A 16,380-nucleotide genomic window follows, 5' to 3' on the forward strand; every position below is an offset into this window, starting at 1 on the left:
CCTCTTTTACCTCCTTCTCTGGCGCCTATTAAACTATCAGTAACAGTGGTAAACTTCTCACAAGTCAGGCTTGCTTGAAGAGCAGCAGTAGGAGCCTTGTCCCCTCTAAAAGACAGTACTGAAAGGATACCATTTGCCAGGACAGTGGCAGGGTTGGGCTCCACTGCTGATATTCTGGAGCTGGAAGAGCAGCATCCCACCACCTGCACTACAGGAAATTTAGTTTTGAAACTACATGTGTTATGAGGGAAGTGTTTTTCTTCATAGCACAGAGTGAACACTAGATGCCAGAAAACATTTTGACATTTTTAAATCCTTTATCTTCCCAAATCTTAAATAAGGTTTATAAGCTACAAAGAACATAAAATTCAAATATGTTTATAATAATATTCCTTAATTAAGACAGATCAGTCATGACTTTCTAGGAACTTCTTTATTGCTATGTTCACATTTAATCTTATATCAAGAAGGTTTTCTATGTATTTCTTCAGTAAACTGAAGTACTAAAACAAAATAAAATGTCTTGCCATAACAAATCTGCAAGAATGGTGATTAAAAAGGAAATTAATATTTTTTATCTGTGTCGGAAAGTAATTCAGTAGAGCAAAGTCACAGGGTCCTAGATAGTAAAGATTCCAAATGTCAACTAGTGCTCAAAGCAGACAAATGCATATTTATATACAGTACATAAAGCATATAAAACAAATTAAATTATGTAAACACTATAAAAAAAAATTTCTAGATTTAGGTTAACAGAAGCAACGACTCTCATACAAATACCATGATCAAGGGGCAGCTTCAACTTATTTACACAGCTATCAGCTGGGGTATATAGACTGGATGAAACCCAACTGGCCAAACTGATGGCTGACTGTGGTTGTTCACCTGAACAAAGCACTGCCTCTTAGTTCTCTCTCAGCCTCATTAGATGGGCTCAGGACCAAAGGGTTTTAAAACCAGTTCCTAGGCTCCCCAGTGGAGGCCTGATAATTACTGGTGTGAAAAGGTCACTAGTGAAAATGGGATTGCAACAAGAATTTTTATACAACTGCATATATTGCTTCTCTTATGTATCATATAAAGAATATATAAAATCAAAGAAAATAAAAAATACATATTTGAATCACCAAAGAATTACAGCCATACTATTTAATTTTTTTTTCTCACAGAAAATTTTACAACTCATTCATTTTCCTTAGAGAGATTTTATAGTCGAGGTAAAGCTGAGGCACACCTCATCCAGTTCAGTCAAATTCTGGGGTTTTCTCCAGCTTTAGAACAATGGCTTTTAACTGTGGATCCTCTGCCCAGTTGACTCGACTGCCAATGATAATGTTCTGAAATAAAAAGAATCAGTTGAAAATTAATTCATTTATTCTCCGTCATGAAAACAGAATAAATTCTTGTAAAAATGTCCAAAGGATAACAAACATTTTAAGATCATCTTCAGTGTCATTGTAACCATGTGTCCAGTAGAGCATCTGCATATTGAGAACTGCGGGGGATTGGACTTTTTACCCTTATGGAAAGCAATTCTTGCTTACTTATTGTATCAAAATGACAAATAAGAAAGCATAATTGCTTACCTGTAATAGGTGTTATCCCAGGACAGCAGGATGTAGTCCTCACATATGGGTGACGTCACTGGAAGGAGCCCTATCATGGAAAACTTTGTCAAAGTTTCTAGAAACTTTTGACTGGTATACTGAGCATGCCCAGAATGCCATGATCCCTCGAGTCACAGGGGTCTCCCTTCAGTTTCGTGTGTAGCAATAAGCGTTAGCAAAAATAAAATCAGAAAACGTACCGGACCCAAATCCGCGGGGTGGCGGGTGGGTTTCGTGAGGACTACATCCTGCTGTCCTGGGATAAAACCTATTACAGGTAAGCAATTCTGCTTTATCCCAGGACAAGCAGGATGATAGTTCTCACATATGGGTGATTAGCAAGCTACAGGCAGAGTCATTCTTGTGTTGGACCAACAGCAAATAACTTGTGCAACAGGCACAACAACTGATGTATTGTTGGAAGCCTGAATCACAGTAGATTGGATGTGGAAGGAGTGGGGATTCCGCTGGAAACAAGTTCTTTGTCCATAGGCTGAATCTTGTCGTCCTTCCTTGTCCAAACAATAATGAGCTGCAAAGGTGTGAAGAGAACTCCATGTTGCAGCTTTACATATGTCAGCTATTGGTACTGAACGATAGGGTGCTACTGAGGTTGACATTGCTCTTACTGAGTGTGCCTTTACTCGCCCTTGGAGAGGAAGGCCTGCTTTTTCATAGCAGAACTCTATACAATCTGCAAGCCAGTTAGAGTTTGTTTGCCCACTGCTGTACCCGGTTTGTTTTTATCAAAAGAACGAGTTGAGTGGATTTCCTATGGACTGCAGTGCGGTCTAGGTAATATGCAAGTGCACATTTACAGTATAAGGTGTGCAAAACCCTCTCACCTTGGTGAGTGTGAGGTCTTGGGAAGAATGTGGGCAAGACTATGGACTGATTCAAGTGGAATTCCATAACTACCTTGGGAAGGAATTTTGGATGAGTATGTAGGACTACTTGGTCATGTAGGAACCTTGTATATGGTGAGTATGTGACAAGTGCTTGTAACTCACTAACCCTTCTAGCAGATGTAATAGCTACTAAGAAGAGAACCATCCATGTAAGAAACGTAATATCGCAGGAATCCATGGGTTCAAAAGGAGAACGCATGAGTCTTGTTAGTACTACATTAAGGTTCCATTCTATGACTGGTGGCCTTAACGGGGGTTTTAGGTGAATTAAACCTCTCATAAACCTATTGACAAGGGGTTGTGCTGATATCGGTGCATCCCCTATTGTATGATGGTAAGCTGAAATAGCACTTAAATGTACCCTTACTGATGTGGTCTGGAGACCAGAGTCTGAAAGGTGCCAGAGATAGTCTAATAAAGATGATGTGGGGCAGGAAAAGGGGTCAATACATTTCTGTGCCCACCACGTGGTGAATCATTTTTCGTGTGGAAGGTTTACATGAAGCTACGAGCACTTTAGACACATTAGTTGAAAGATTGAGTGGTTGTAGGATCAAGCTCTCAACATCCAGGCTGTTAGAGCTAGGGATTGAAGGTTGGGATGGCGCAACCTGCCCTGATCCTGAGTTATGAGAGTGGGAGCTGTACCCAGGCGAATTGGTTCTCTGATGGATAGGTCAGGAATTATGGGAACCATACTTGTCGAGGCCAATAAGGGGCTATGAGTATCATTGACCCTTTGTCCTGTTGTAGCTTCAATAGAGTTTTGGTTATTAGCAGTATCGGGGGATACACGTATAGAAGGCCTGAGTTCCAGGGGTGAGCAAAGGCGTCCCTGGCGAATTTGTTGGTCCGCTTGGTTGAGGCCTAGTTGCCCTTTGTTGCCTAGGCTGTCTTCTCTGCGCTGCTCTGGATGCCCTACCACGGGGTGCTGGTGGATAATACCTCCGTGGTCGGTAATAGGGTTTTCTGGTGTCTTTTCGTACTGTTATACATGCAGAAGATGGTATTTCTGTTGGAATAGCAGAGAGCTGGCGCAGAGTTTCAGAGTGTTCTTTTAACTGTGCTACTGCATCTTTAACCTTGCCCCCAAAAAGGTTATCACTAGCACAAGGCAGATCTGCTAGCTTTTCCTGAACCTCAGGCCTGAGGTCAGAGGCCTTCAAGCCAGGCCCACCTAAGTGCATTGATTCCAGTTGCAGCCATCTTGGACGAGGTTTCAAAACTATCATAGGCTGCACAGACTTCATGTTTGCCTGCTTCTAGGCCCTTGTGTATGATGTCATTTACTGAGTCTTGATATTGTTGAAGTAAGGACTCATAGTTGTTGCATCTGCTTCCAGAGATTGCGTTGATACTGAGTCATATATAATTGATATGACACTATCCTGGAAACAAGCATTGATCCTTGAAAGACCTTTCTGCCCAGGGTGTCTAAGAACTTTTGTTCTTTGCTAGGAGGTGTTGATGAGTGGGGACGTATCCTCTTTGCCTTCTTCTGGGTCGATTCTACCACCACAGATAGGTGTGGGAGTTGGGCCTTTTGGTAACCTGGAATATGTTGTACTAGGTAGGTAGCATCCATCCTTTTGTTTACCGGTGGGATTGAACATGGGTGCTCCCACAGTCTGTGTTGTAATTCAACCAGGACTTCATGGACTGGAATTGCTAAAACCTCCTTAGGAGCATCCACAAACTGCAGAACCTCCAGGTTCTTCTGCCTGGTGTCTTCTGCTATTAGTTGAAAAGGAATAGTATCAGCCATCTCCTTTTCAAAGTTTGAAAAGGAGAGGTCCTCTGGAGGCGACTTCCTCCTTTCTTCAGGTGGGGATGGCTCAGACAGTATATCTTCTGATGAGAAATCAGTGTCTTCCTCCTCCCAGGTGTCTGAAGAAGGGTGTTGTGGAGGAGTAGAGTGCGATATGAACATCAATGGTTTTTGCGGTGGCACCGATGGAGACATCGGAATTCTCGGCCGAGAAATCCCAGACGGCCCTGGAATGGGTTCAGGCATGGGAGAAACCTGGGAGGCATCGTCTTCACTCTCAGGGACCGGCATTTTCGGTGTCGTTGGTTGTGTTGGAAGAGCTCCGATGAGGGCATCGAGCTTCGAAAGTATTGGTGCGAAAACTGAAAGGTCCAGCATCGGCTCAGATGGCATTGATGGTTAAAGGTCTCGAAGAGCATCTTTAACTGCCTGGAGGATAAAACCATTCAGTTTCTCCCATATAGCTGGTGATGTCAGAGCAGTTATAGAGAGTGGCAGAGAAGGCGGAACCGGCACTTCCACAGTTCCCTGTGGGAGCTTGGTACCGGGCACCGTTACCAGTGGGGGACGCCTTGGAGTGAGAGGCATCGATGGCTCTTCCACTCGAGACCTTTTCAGCGATGGTTCCCTTGGCATTGACAGGGTTCCCGGAATTGATGCGACATCGGATCTCTACGTCTGTTGATGACTATGGCGATGCTTCTCCCGATATTCGGTGCTTTTCTTTTCAAGCATCGATGTAGATTTTACCAATGACCGGGATGGAGTCAGTGATAATCTGTCACCGGAGCAGTCAGGATGATGCTTTTGAACAACAAATATTTTTAGCCGCTCCAGCAGGAGACGACTGAGTCTATGTTGATGGTATTAATTGAATATGGAAGAGATGTTCCATCTTCTCCTTACGGGCTCGCCTGCCTTTGGCCGTCATTTCAGCGCATTGTGGACAGAAGGACACATTATAATGACTCCTCTAAACATTCAGCCCTTAACCATGCCTTTTGTATATAGCATTTAATTTGTATATTGTTTAACCATTTCTATTCTTTCCTATCTCTTCCTCCTTTCTCCAAGTTCTGCTACCCTTGTTAAATGTAACTGCACCTTCGGTCACCACAGTTCTAGTTTGATATATATTCTGCACTCCCGTTTTATGTAAACCAGCAAGATATGTTTTCAAGATTGCCGGTATATAAAAACCTTAAATAAATAAATAAATAAAAATAAATTATGAAATTCACCCAAGCACAGCACACACTCGACATGCAGGTCGGTGATAGACATAGTGTGAGGGCAGTTCAGGCATTTTTAAAAACCCGTTGCAGTTATGAAGGCCGGACAGCTGTCGACGGCCTTCTGACAGAAAAATTTTGTTTAACCGGAATTGACCGGGAAAAACCAAGTACTCACCAGCCGGTGGAGACAGGGAGACCCCTATGAAGGGGATGAAATGACAAATTTTAAACTTTTTTTCTCTTAGTATTTTGTGTGAGAAAAGTCACACAGGGCTCCTTTCACTGTGATGCTAACTGCAGCGCAGAAAAACGAAGACTGAAGGGAGACCCCTGTGGCTCGAGGGATCATGGCTTGCTGGGCATGCTCAGTGGGCTCAGTATGCCAGTCAAAAGTTTCTAGAAACTTTGACAACGTTTTCCGTGATAGGGCTCCATCCAGTGACATCACCCATATGTGAGGACTATCATCCTGCTTGTCCTGGGATAATATCCATACTGTAGCAATTAAATATTTTATAGCTAACTCATACTTGAAATTCTTTGAAATGATAACTCTCTCATTGGAATAACAAAGACCCATTGTTTAGTAAGAAATATGTTAGTATAGACTTGTGTGCTGTTTTAGAGGAACTGGGAGTATTATTTTTTTGAGTTGTGCCATATAGGAAAATTATGTTCTTACCTGATAATTTTCGTTCCTGTAGTGCCAAGGATCAGTCCAGACTGCTGGGTTATGCCTCCCCTCCAGCAGATGGAGTCAGAGAGAAAACTGAAAGCACCCCCTAGATATACTGGTGTGCCACCTGCAATCCTTCAGTATAATCGATAACAAAGCAGAAGAAGTAACAACTCCTCCGCTAAATGATTAGCTATGGCAACTGTCTAGATCAAGTAGTAAAACTCTTTAACATTATTAACATTCTTCAAACAAACCAACCCCATCGAAACAAAATGGGTATCCACTTACCCAAAATACCGGATACCTGAAAGAGCTGGTAAGAAAAGGGAATCGAGCGGACTCTCCTGAAAACACAGAATTCGGGTGGGCGTCTGGACTGATCCTTGGTACTACAGGAACGAAAATTATCAGGTAAGAACATAATTTTCCTTTCCCTGTACGTACCAGGATCAGTCCAGATTGCTGGGATGTACCCGAGCCGACTTAAATGGGGTGGGACCCAGAGAGTCCCGCTTGAATTACACTGCTTCCAAAGGAATCAGCTGACGGCCCTCGAACATCGAGCCGATAATGTCGAGCGAAGGTATGCAACGACTTCCACGTGGCCGCCCTGCAAATCTCTTGGCTAGAAACCAGCTGACTTTCCGCCCATGAGGTAGCCTGAGAACGCAGTGAATGGGCTTTGAGTCCTTCAGGGACAGACTTACCACAACCAATGTACGTGGATGCGATCGAGCTCTTCAACCAACGGGCAATAGTCGCTTTGGACGCCTGCAGCCCCTTCTTGGGGCCCTGCCACAGAACAAACAGGTGATCCGACCTTCGAAAGTCATTGGTGACCTCCAAATATTGCAGGAGTACTCGACGAACATCCAAACGTCTCAGATCCGAACCTTGAGCAGACTCTAGCTCTGTCGCCGAGAAAGAAGGCAATTCCACCGTCTGATTAACATGAAAAGCCGATACGACCTTAGGTAAGAAGGAAGGTACCATACGCAATGACACACCGGACTCCGAAATCCGCAAGAACGGTTCTCTGCAAGAAAGAGCTTGTAGCTCCAATACCCGACGGGCGGACGCGATGGCCACTAGAAACACCGTTTTGAGAGTTAAATCCTTTAAGGAGGCCCGCTTGAGAGGCTCAAAGGGGGCCGCGTTGAGGCCTTTGAGAACCAAGTTCAAATTCCAAGAAGGACAAGGAATCCTAAGCGGAGGACGTAAGTTCTGAACGCCACGTAAAAATCGTGCTATATCTGGGTGACACGCGAGAGAGGACCCGTCAACCTTACCCCTCAAACAACCCAGAGCCGCTACTTGAACCCTCAGAGAGCTGTAAGCCAAACCCTTCTTCAATCCATCCTGCTAAAACGTAAGGATTTGACCTACGGAAGCTCGGCGTGGCGAAATGTTAGAGACACCGCACCAGGAGTCAAACACTTTCCACACTCTAGCGTAAGTAAGCGTAGTAGAAGGCCTCCGTGCACGAAGAAGCGTGGAAATGACAGGTTCCGAATATCCCTTCTTCCTCAACTGTCTCCTCTCATAAGCCAAGCCGCCAGACAAAAGCGATCCGCCAGATCAAAAAATACCGGTCCCTGTAAAAGGAGGTGCGGAAGATGACCCAGACGTAAGGGCCCGTCCGTCGCGAGATTGACTAGATCCGCGAACCATGGCCGTCTTGGCCACTCCGGGGCCACTAGAACCACCCGACCACGATGTGATTCTATGCGTCTTAACACCTTGCCTATCAGGGGCCATGGAGGAAACACATAGAGAAGGATGTGACGAGGCCATGGAAGCACTAGCGCATCCATGCCTTCCGATCCGTGTTCTCGCCTTCGGCTGAAGAACCACACTGCCTTTGCATTTAGCTGAGTCGCCATCAGGTCCAGACGCGGAATCCCCCACCACCGGGTGATGAGACTCATTGCCTCGGCTGAGAGCTCCCACTCTCCGGGATCCAAGCGTTGTCGACTGAGATAATCTGCCTGAATGTTGTCTACTCCTGCGATGTGGGTGGCTGCGATGCGGAATAGATGACGCTCCGCCCAGGTCATTAACGACGCTTCTGCCGCCACCGGCCGACTCCTCGTGCTGCCTTGGTGATTTATATACGCTACCATGGTCGCGTTGTCCGAGAGAATCCATACCGCCTGACCCTGCACCATCGGGAGAAGGTGGCACAAGGCTGGACGTACCGCTCTGGTCTCCAGACGGTTGATGGACCAAGAGGCTTGGTGAGGGGTCCACGTTCCCTGTACCGCTCTGGATTGACAGACCGCTCCCCAGCCTGAGAGACTGGCATCCATAGTCACAACAACCCACAGAGGAGGATCTAGGTCCACTCCCTGCAAGAGATGGTCCGGGACCAACCACCAAACTAGGCTTGACCGTGCCGGCTCCAACAGTGGCAACTGGATGCTGAAATCCTCCAATCTCTGGTCCCAGTGAGAAAGAAGAGCCGTTTGCAACGGACGCATTTGCGCAAAAGCCCACGGCACCATTTCTAGAGTAGAAACCATATGCCCAATGACTTGCAAATAATCCCAGGCCGTGGGTAACGGGAGATCCAGCAGGTTCTGAACCTGAACCATCAGGTTTTCCATTCTCTGCTGCGTCAGGAATACCTTGCCCTCCAAGGTATCGAAATGTGCTCCCAAAAATTCCAAATGCTGGCTCGGAACGAGCTGACTCTTTGCAAAGTTGACTACCCAACCTAGCGATTGAAGTTGCTTCACTACCAACTGGACCGCTCGCCTGCATGAGTCCTCCGACTTTGCCCGGATGAGCCAATCGTCGAGGTAGGGATGCACCAGTATTCCTTGACGCCGCAGGAAGGCTGCGACTACTACAAGAACTTTGATAAACACTCTCGGAGCAGTGGCCAAACCGAACGGGAGGGCGCAAAATTGGAAGTGTTCTCCTAACACCATGAACCTCAGGTATCTCTGATGACACTCTCTGATCCCAATGTGAATATACGCCTCGGCCAGATCTAAAGAAGCCAAAAATTCTCCCTTGTGGACGGCCGCAATAACAGATTGTAGAGTCTCCATATGAAAACGAGGAACGCGCAGGGCCTTGTTTACTCTTTTCAAATCCAGGATCGGCCGGAACGTGCCTTCCTTCTTTGGGACCCCGAAGTAAATGGAATACCGGCCCGTCCTGGTCTCGTCCGGTGGAACAGGCAACACTGCCCCCAGGGTCCGGAACTGGTCCACAGTTTGGGCTATAACCAGCTGTTTTTCCCGAGGACCGCAAGGAGATATCATAAAAAGATCCCGGAGGGGCCGAGCAAACTCCAACTCGTAACCGTAACGAACAACGTCGAGGACCCACTGGTCTGAAGTGATCTTGACCCATTCCTCCAAAAACAGGGACAACCGACCTCCGATGCGTGGAAGGGAGGAATGGGCCTGCGCGCCTTCATTGCGAAGGTTTGCCGGCGGCCAGATTCTGCGAGAATCCCAATCGCTGCGGCCGCCTGCCTTGAAAGGAAGGAGTTCAAGACTGAGACCTAGGCCCCTGCTGCTTCTGGGGAAAAGGACCTCCCCTTCCCATGCGAAACCGGCGTAGCCCCCGAAAGCGGGTCCGCGAATTTCCGAAAGAACGAAACTGCCGGGGCTTGTTCTCCGGCAACTTATACACCTTATTGTCTCCAAAGTCTTTGAGTTGATCCAACTCCTCACCAAACAACAACTTCCCCTTGAAGGGAAAGGAGGCTAGACGCGATTTAGAAGAGGCATCTGCCGACCAACGACGGAGCCAAAGTAAACGCCTAGCTGCAACCGCCGATGACAGTGCGGGCCGAGGTTCTCAGCAAATCATACAAGGCATCCGCAGTGTAAGCGACTGCCGCTTCCACACAATTGGCTTGTTCTGCTTCGTCCGGCGGGAGCTCCTGTGTGGTAAGCAATTGTTGAATCCAGCGGAGGGTGGCCCTCTGGACCATACTGCTACAAGCCGCTGCCCGAACTCCCAATGCAGCTATCTCAAAGATGCGCTTCAATAGGACCTCTAACTTCCGGTCCTGGAGATCCTTCAAGGCTACCCCTCCTGTGACGGGAATGGTAGTATGCTTAACCACAGCTGTGACTACCGAATCTACCGAAGGGACCTTAAAGATATCCAAAGATTCTGATGGCAGAGGATATAACTTATTCATTGCCCTGCTAACACGCAAGGACGCTTCCGGAACTTCCCATTCCTTAGAAATGAGTTGTAATACCTTGGGATGCAAGGGAAAAGATTGTGGAGGGGCCCTGAGACCCGCCATAGCTACATCCCCTGTGGAAGTATCCGTGTCTTGCTGCGGAGCCGGGATTTCTAACTCCTTCAAGACATGAAGGATCAAAAAATTAAGCTCATCTTTGCCAAACAGGCGCAAAACCAGTCCCCTTCCAGGGATCCTTGCTCGTCTGAGACTTCTGTCCCAGCGCCATCCTGCGAGCCTTGGGTGAGATCCGGGACCCCCGGATCCCCTGTACCCCCAATAAATGCGCTCAGGCTTTTTCTGTAGCCACAGCCTTCTCCTGAGCCCCTGATTTTTCCTGAACAGGAGCCAACTTGGGAACCTTTGCAGAGGGGGGGGAGGTTCATCTGGCTCCCAACCTGCTGCTGCCTCTAAAAACGCTTTGTCATCAAAAGCACAAATTCTGAAAAGGTACTTTCCTTTTAAATGAGCCCCCCGCGGGTCTTGCTGGGGGGGGGGGGGGGGCTCGAGGAGGTTCAAAGTTGGAGCCACTGCGCGGGCTTAACGCTGGCGGTGAGAGAGGAAAAGAATCCTCTTCTTCCGACGTGAATCAGAAGACTGCTGCGTGTCAAAGATGGCTGCCGGCTCATTTTCAGTGGGAGGCGGGGCCGAAGAACGAGCTACAGACCGGCTCTCCCGCCGCGCCGAAGAAGACACTGACGTGCTGCTGCAGGCAGCGCTCGGCCCCCGGGAGGGTCCCTCGCCCCCGCCCTCCCACAGGCCATGCAGGCCGAAGAACGGGGCATCCCGAAGCAGGAGAGAAAAAGCGCGCCAAAAGTTAGTCCCCTCAGCAATAGCTAGTAATGCCGGGTGACCTCTGCCACCCCCTCCGGAGTCCCTGGTCGATTAGTAAGAAGCGCGGCAGGCTAGGGCTATAGTACAGAGCACTGCCTGCTACCAACAGGCCTTATGTGTCCCTTTGCTCTCTCTTTTTTTTTTTTTTTTTTTTTTTTTTACAGCAAAAAAGAAAAGCCCTCTTCAGATGAAAACACCTGGTAGAATTGCGGGGGGGGGGGGGGGGGGGGGGGGCAGGTGACCGGCCCACCGGTAAACTCTCCCCCAGGACCAAAGGGATACACAGCTTCCGGGCACTTTAGTGAGAGCAGTGCTCTCAACGCCTGCCTTTACGCTGCGCTTAATGTAACAGGACTACTAACTAAAAATCAATAGCATTCTACTTTTTTTTTCTAAACTAAGAAAGAAAGAAACTAGTTGATCTAGACAGTACAGACAAGATAATAATAAATTACACCTGAAACTTATTTTAGTCAGGACAGACAGGACCGCAGGTTATGCCTCTCAATCTGCTGGAGTCAGAGGAAATACTGAAGGATTGCAGGTGGCACACCAGTATATCTAGGGGGTGCTTTCAGTTTTCTCTCTGACTCCATCTGCTGGAGGGGAGGCATAACCCAGCAGTCTGGACTGATCCTGGTACGTACAGGGAAAGCCTGTTTCCTTTCACTAGTCAGAGTAGGGGATGGGTTTGGTCTGCATTAGGGACTTATTACATTTGTTTTATTATGCTGTTGAAATGCATTGTATTGCTTTTATAATGTAAACGGCTTTGGGTTCCTTTCTGAGGGAAGGTGGTATATGAGCATGATATTGAAATAAATTAGAATGCCTGCCAAAATGGGTGATAAAGTTCAGACCCAAGCAGCTCTCTAGAGATCTTCCTTCCAACCTGTAACTCTCCGAACAATAGGGATTTGGTGGGGAGAGGGGGAACATATTTAGTTTTATCCAGTGATATGAATGTTGTGCCAAGCCAACTAAAATTTTAATTTCCACTTAGAACAGTGTAGATCAGAAGTATCAGACACAAATGCAGTAGCCTACAAAAGTTTGTTTACAAAATTTTAAAAACAGTGTATCTTTTGCCAGAGACTAATTTCCTATAAATTCAAAAACTAGAAACAAAAAAATCTCAAATGTAAAAAAAAAAAAAAAGGAGCAGGATACTAATTGACCAAGGGAACAACAAAAATATCGTACAATGAAAATGTGCACTCAATCCCTCTGAGACAAACTGTGTTGGGGCTACACATTATAAATGAAAATTTTCAAAGCTATTTCCACAAGTAGAACAATGCTTTACCCATGAAAGCAGGAACTTTGAAAATTGCCCACTCCATGAGTAAAGCAAAATTGCTTACCTTGTAATAGGTGTTATCCCAGGACAGCAGGATGTAGTCCTCACATATGGGTGACGTCACTGGCGGAGCCCTATCACGGAAAACTTTGTCAAAATTTCTAGAAACTTTTGACTGGCACACTGAGCATGCCATGATATTCTCAGCCACAGGGGTCTCCCCTTCAGTCTCGTATGTAGCAATAAGCTTTAGTAAAAATAAAATAAAACATATCGGACCCAACTCCGTGGGGTGGCGGGTGGGTTTCTTGAGGACTACATCCTGCTGTCCTGGGATAACACCTATTACAAGGTAAGCAATTTTGCTTTATCCCAGGACAAGCAGGATGATAGTCCTCACATATGGGTGAATTAGCAAGCTATAGGCTGAGTCATTTTGTAGAGAAGCAACATTGAAGTATTGTTGGTAAAAATGAGGCAGCCAAAAATCACAGCAGGTTGGATGTAGGAGTTGGGATTATACAGGAAACAAGTTCTTTAAGACAGATTGTCCGTAGGCTGAATCTTGTCATCCTTCTTTGTCCAAACAGTAATAAGCTGCAAAGGTGTGAAGAGAACTCCATGTTGCTGCTTTACATATGTCAAGAATTGGCACTGAACGATAATGTGCTATCAAGGTTGACATTGCTCTTACTGAATGCACCTTTACTCGCCCTTGGAGAGGAAGGCATGCTTTTTCATAACAGAATTCTATACAATCTGCTAGCCAGTTGGAGAGAGTGTGTTTGCCCACTGGATTACCCGGTTTGTTTGGATCAAAAGAAACAAAAAAAGAGTTGAGTGGATTTCCTATGGACTGCAGTGCGGTCTAAGTAATATGCTAGCGCACGTTTACAGTCCAAGGTATGTAAAGTCCTTTCACCTTGGTGAGAGTGAGGCTTTAGGAAGAATTTATTTATTTATTTATTTTAGTTTTTTCTATACCGGCATTCGTGAGGGTATCACATCATGCCGGTTTACAATAAACAGTGTGAAAAGAAAAAAAAAATGTGGGCAAAACTATGGACTGGGTTCAAGTGGAATTCCGTAACTACCTTGGGGAGGAATTTTGGATGTCTACAGAGAACCACTCTGTCCTGAAGGAATTTTGTATAGGGTGAGTACGTGACAAGTGCTTGTAACTCACTAACCCTTCTAGCCGATGTAATGGCTACGAGGAAGATAGTCTTCCATGTGAGAAATTTAACATCACAGGAATTCATGGGTTCAAAAGGAGAACTCATGAGCCTTGTTAACACCAGATTAAGGTCCCATTCTATGACTGGTGGCCATATTGGTGGTTTAAGGTGAGTTAAACCTCTCATAAATCTACAGACAAGAGGTTGTATGGATACTGGTGCATCTCCCATCTTGTTATGGTAAGCCGAGATTGCACTTAAATGTACTCGTACAGATGAGGTCTGGAGACCAGAGTCTGAAAGATGACATAAGTAGTCTAGCAAAGAAGGTGTGGGGCAGGAGAAAGGGTCAATGTCCTTTTTGCATGCACCACAAAGTAAATCTTTTCCATTTCGAAGAATAGGTTTTTCGTGTGGAAGGTTTACGTGAAGCTATAAGCACTTGAGACATTAGTTGAAAGATTGAGCGGTGGTTAAGATCAAGCTTTCTACATCCATGCTGTCAGAGATAGGGATTGAAGGTTGGGATGGCGCAACCGGCCCTGGTCTTGAGTTATGAGAGTGGGAGCCACACCCAGGTGAATTGGCTCTGCGATTGAGAGGTCGAGAAGTATGGGAAACCACATTTGTCGAGGCCAATGTGAGGCTATGAGTATTATGGACACCTTGTCCTGTTGAAGCTTCACTAGAGTTTTGGTTATGAGCGGTATTGGAGGATACGCATATAGAAGACCTGAGTTCCAAGGGCGAGCAAAGGTGTCTTTGTGCAGAGGTGTGTTTGTGCAGAGAGCAGAACTTTTCCACTTTGTGATTCAGGTGTGATGTAAAGAGGTCTATTGTTTGTTGTCCCCAACGTTGAAAAATCCTGGTCGCTACTAAGGGATCCAGGGACCATTCGTGAGGTTGGAACTGATGACTGAGGCGATCTGCAACTACGTTGTGGATGCCCGCTAGATAAGTGGCCCAGAGAAATATGGAATGTGTCAGGGCCCAGTCCCAAATCTGTGCTGCTTCTTGACAAAGGAGATACTAGCCAGTACCTCCTTGTTTGTTCAGGTACCACATGGCTACTGTATTGTCCGTTTGAATCAGAACAGTCTTGTGAGAAAGGCAGTCCTTGAACGCATGCAGAGCATAACGTATAGCTCGAAGTTCCAGGAAATTGATTTGAAATGTAGCTTCGAGTTTTGTCCAAGTACCCTGGGTTTGCAGATTGTCTATGTGAGCTCCCTAACCGAAGGTGGATGCATCTGTAGTTAAAGTTATCTGTGGGACTGGTTGCTGGAAGGGTAGGCCCTTGCGCAAGTTGTCTCTGTTGATCCACCAAAGGAGAGAAGAACGTAGTTGGTGGGTTACTTGAATTGGAGACGGTGGTTGAATGGCTTATATCCATTGGGACCTTAATGTCCATTGGGTTATTCTCATGGCTAGTCTGGCCATAGGAGTGACATGAACCTTGGAGGCCATGTGGCCTAGTAAAGTGAAAAACTGATGAGCTGTTGCTTGTTTCTGCGAGTGTTTCTGCCTGATCTTAGGGTAGGAAAGCTCTTGAAAGGATGGTGTTCAAGTCTGCCCCGATGAACTGAAGTACATAAGATGGGATGAGATGGGACTTTTGGTAATTGATGAGAAACCCTATCGAGTGAAGCAGAGTAATTGTTTGACTGAGAGAAGCCAGAGCTCCTTAAAATTGACTTCTGATGAGCCAGTCATCTAGGTTGGGGAAAACGTGTACAATTTCCTTGTGTAAGTGTGCTGCTACTATTGACAGGCATTTCGTGAACACTCTGGTTGCTGAGGCAAGTCCGAATGGTACTACTCTGTACTGGAAATGCTGTTGACCCACCAGAAAACGTAGATACTTGCGATGAGGAGGGAATATTGGAATGTGAGCATAAGCGTCTTGTAGATCCAGAGAACAAAGCCAATCTCCTGTTTGAAGAAGGGGAAGCATGATACCTAGAGAAACCATCCTGAACTTTTCTTTCCTTAGAAATTTGTTGAGATTTCTGAGGGCTAGAATGGGACGTAGGCCTCCTGTTTTCTTTGGAATGAGGAAATAACAGGAGTAGAATCCTCTGCCCTGCTGAGTCCGGGGCACCAGTTCTATTGCTCTGGCTCTCAGAAGGGTGGATAATTCTGCTTGCAGATGAATTATGTGATTTTCGTTTTGCGAAAAAGGTTTTGGAGGAGAGTCTCTTGGAATTGAGAGGAAAATGAGTTGGTAACCTCGTGATATTATTGAGAGTACCCATTGGTCTGTTGTTATCTGTAACCAATGGTTGTAGAAGGAGGAAACTCGACCTGCTACTGGCAGGCTCAGTTTGGGGATGAGGAGATGGCTTTTGCTCTCTGGTGGTGGCCTCAAAAACCTGCAGCCAGTCCCGTCTGCGGTGGCGGTTGAGGCCTAGCGGTTCTAGGCTGTCTGGGCTGAGATCTTTGCTGTGGGCGAGAAGATCTACCCTGGATGCCGGTGGATAATACCGCCTCTGCCTATAGAAAGGTTTTCTGGTTTCTTTCCTTGGTGGATGGTGAGACATTGATGAGGAAGAGTCTTGCGGGATAGACGATAGTTGGCACAATGTTTCTGTGTGTTCTTTTAGTTGAGCCACTGCGTCCTGGACCTTTGACCCAAACAGGTTGTCACCTATGCAGGGT

At 46.3% G+C, this 16,380-nt stretch overlaps 1 protein-coding gene across 4 annotated transcripts in view; it reads right to left on the bottom strand.

The window, feature by feature from the left end:
* Window positions 1-418: 418 nt before the first annotated feature.
* The window catches only part of CENPH (centromere protein H), a 131,334-nt gene continuing 115,372 nt past the window's right edge, over window positions 419-16,380 (bottom strand). For all 4 annotated transcript variants that reach the window (XM_029575761.1, XM_029575755.1, XM_029575747.1 and 1 more), the window contains one exon: window positions 419-1,337. In XM_029575761.1, the coding sequence (XP_029431621.1) occupies window positions 1,245-1,337 (93 nt within the window). In that variant the 3' untranslated portion in view covers window positions 419-1,244. The remainder of the gene's footprint in view (window positions 1,338-16,380) is intronic.

Source organism: Rhinatrema bivittatum, chromosome 1, assembly GCF_901001135.1.
Source record: "Rhinatrema bivittatum chromosome 1, aRhiBiv1.1, whole genome shotgun sequence".
Classification (NCBI taxonomy): domain Eukaryota; kingdom Metazoa; phylum Chordata; class Amphibia; order Gymnophiona; family Rhinatrematidae; genus Rhinatrema; species Rhinatrema bivittatum.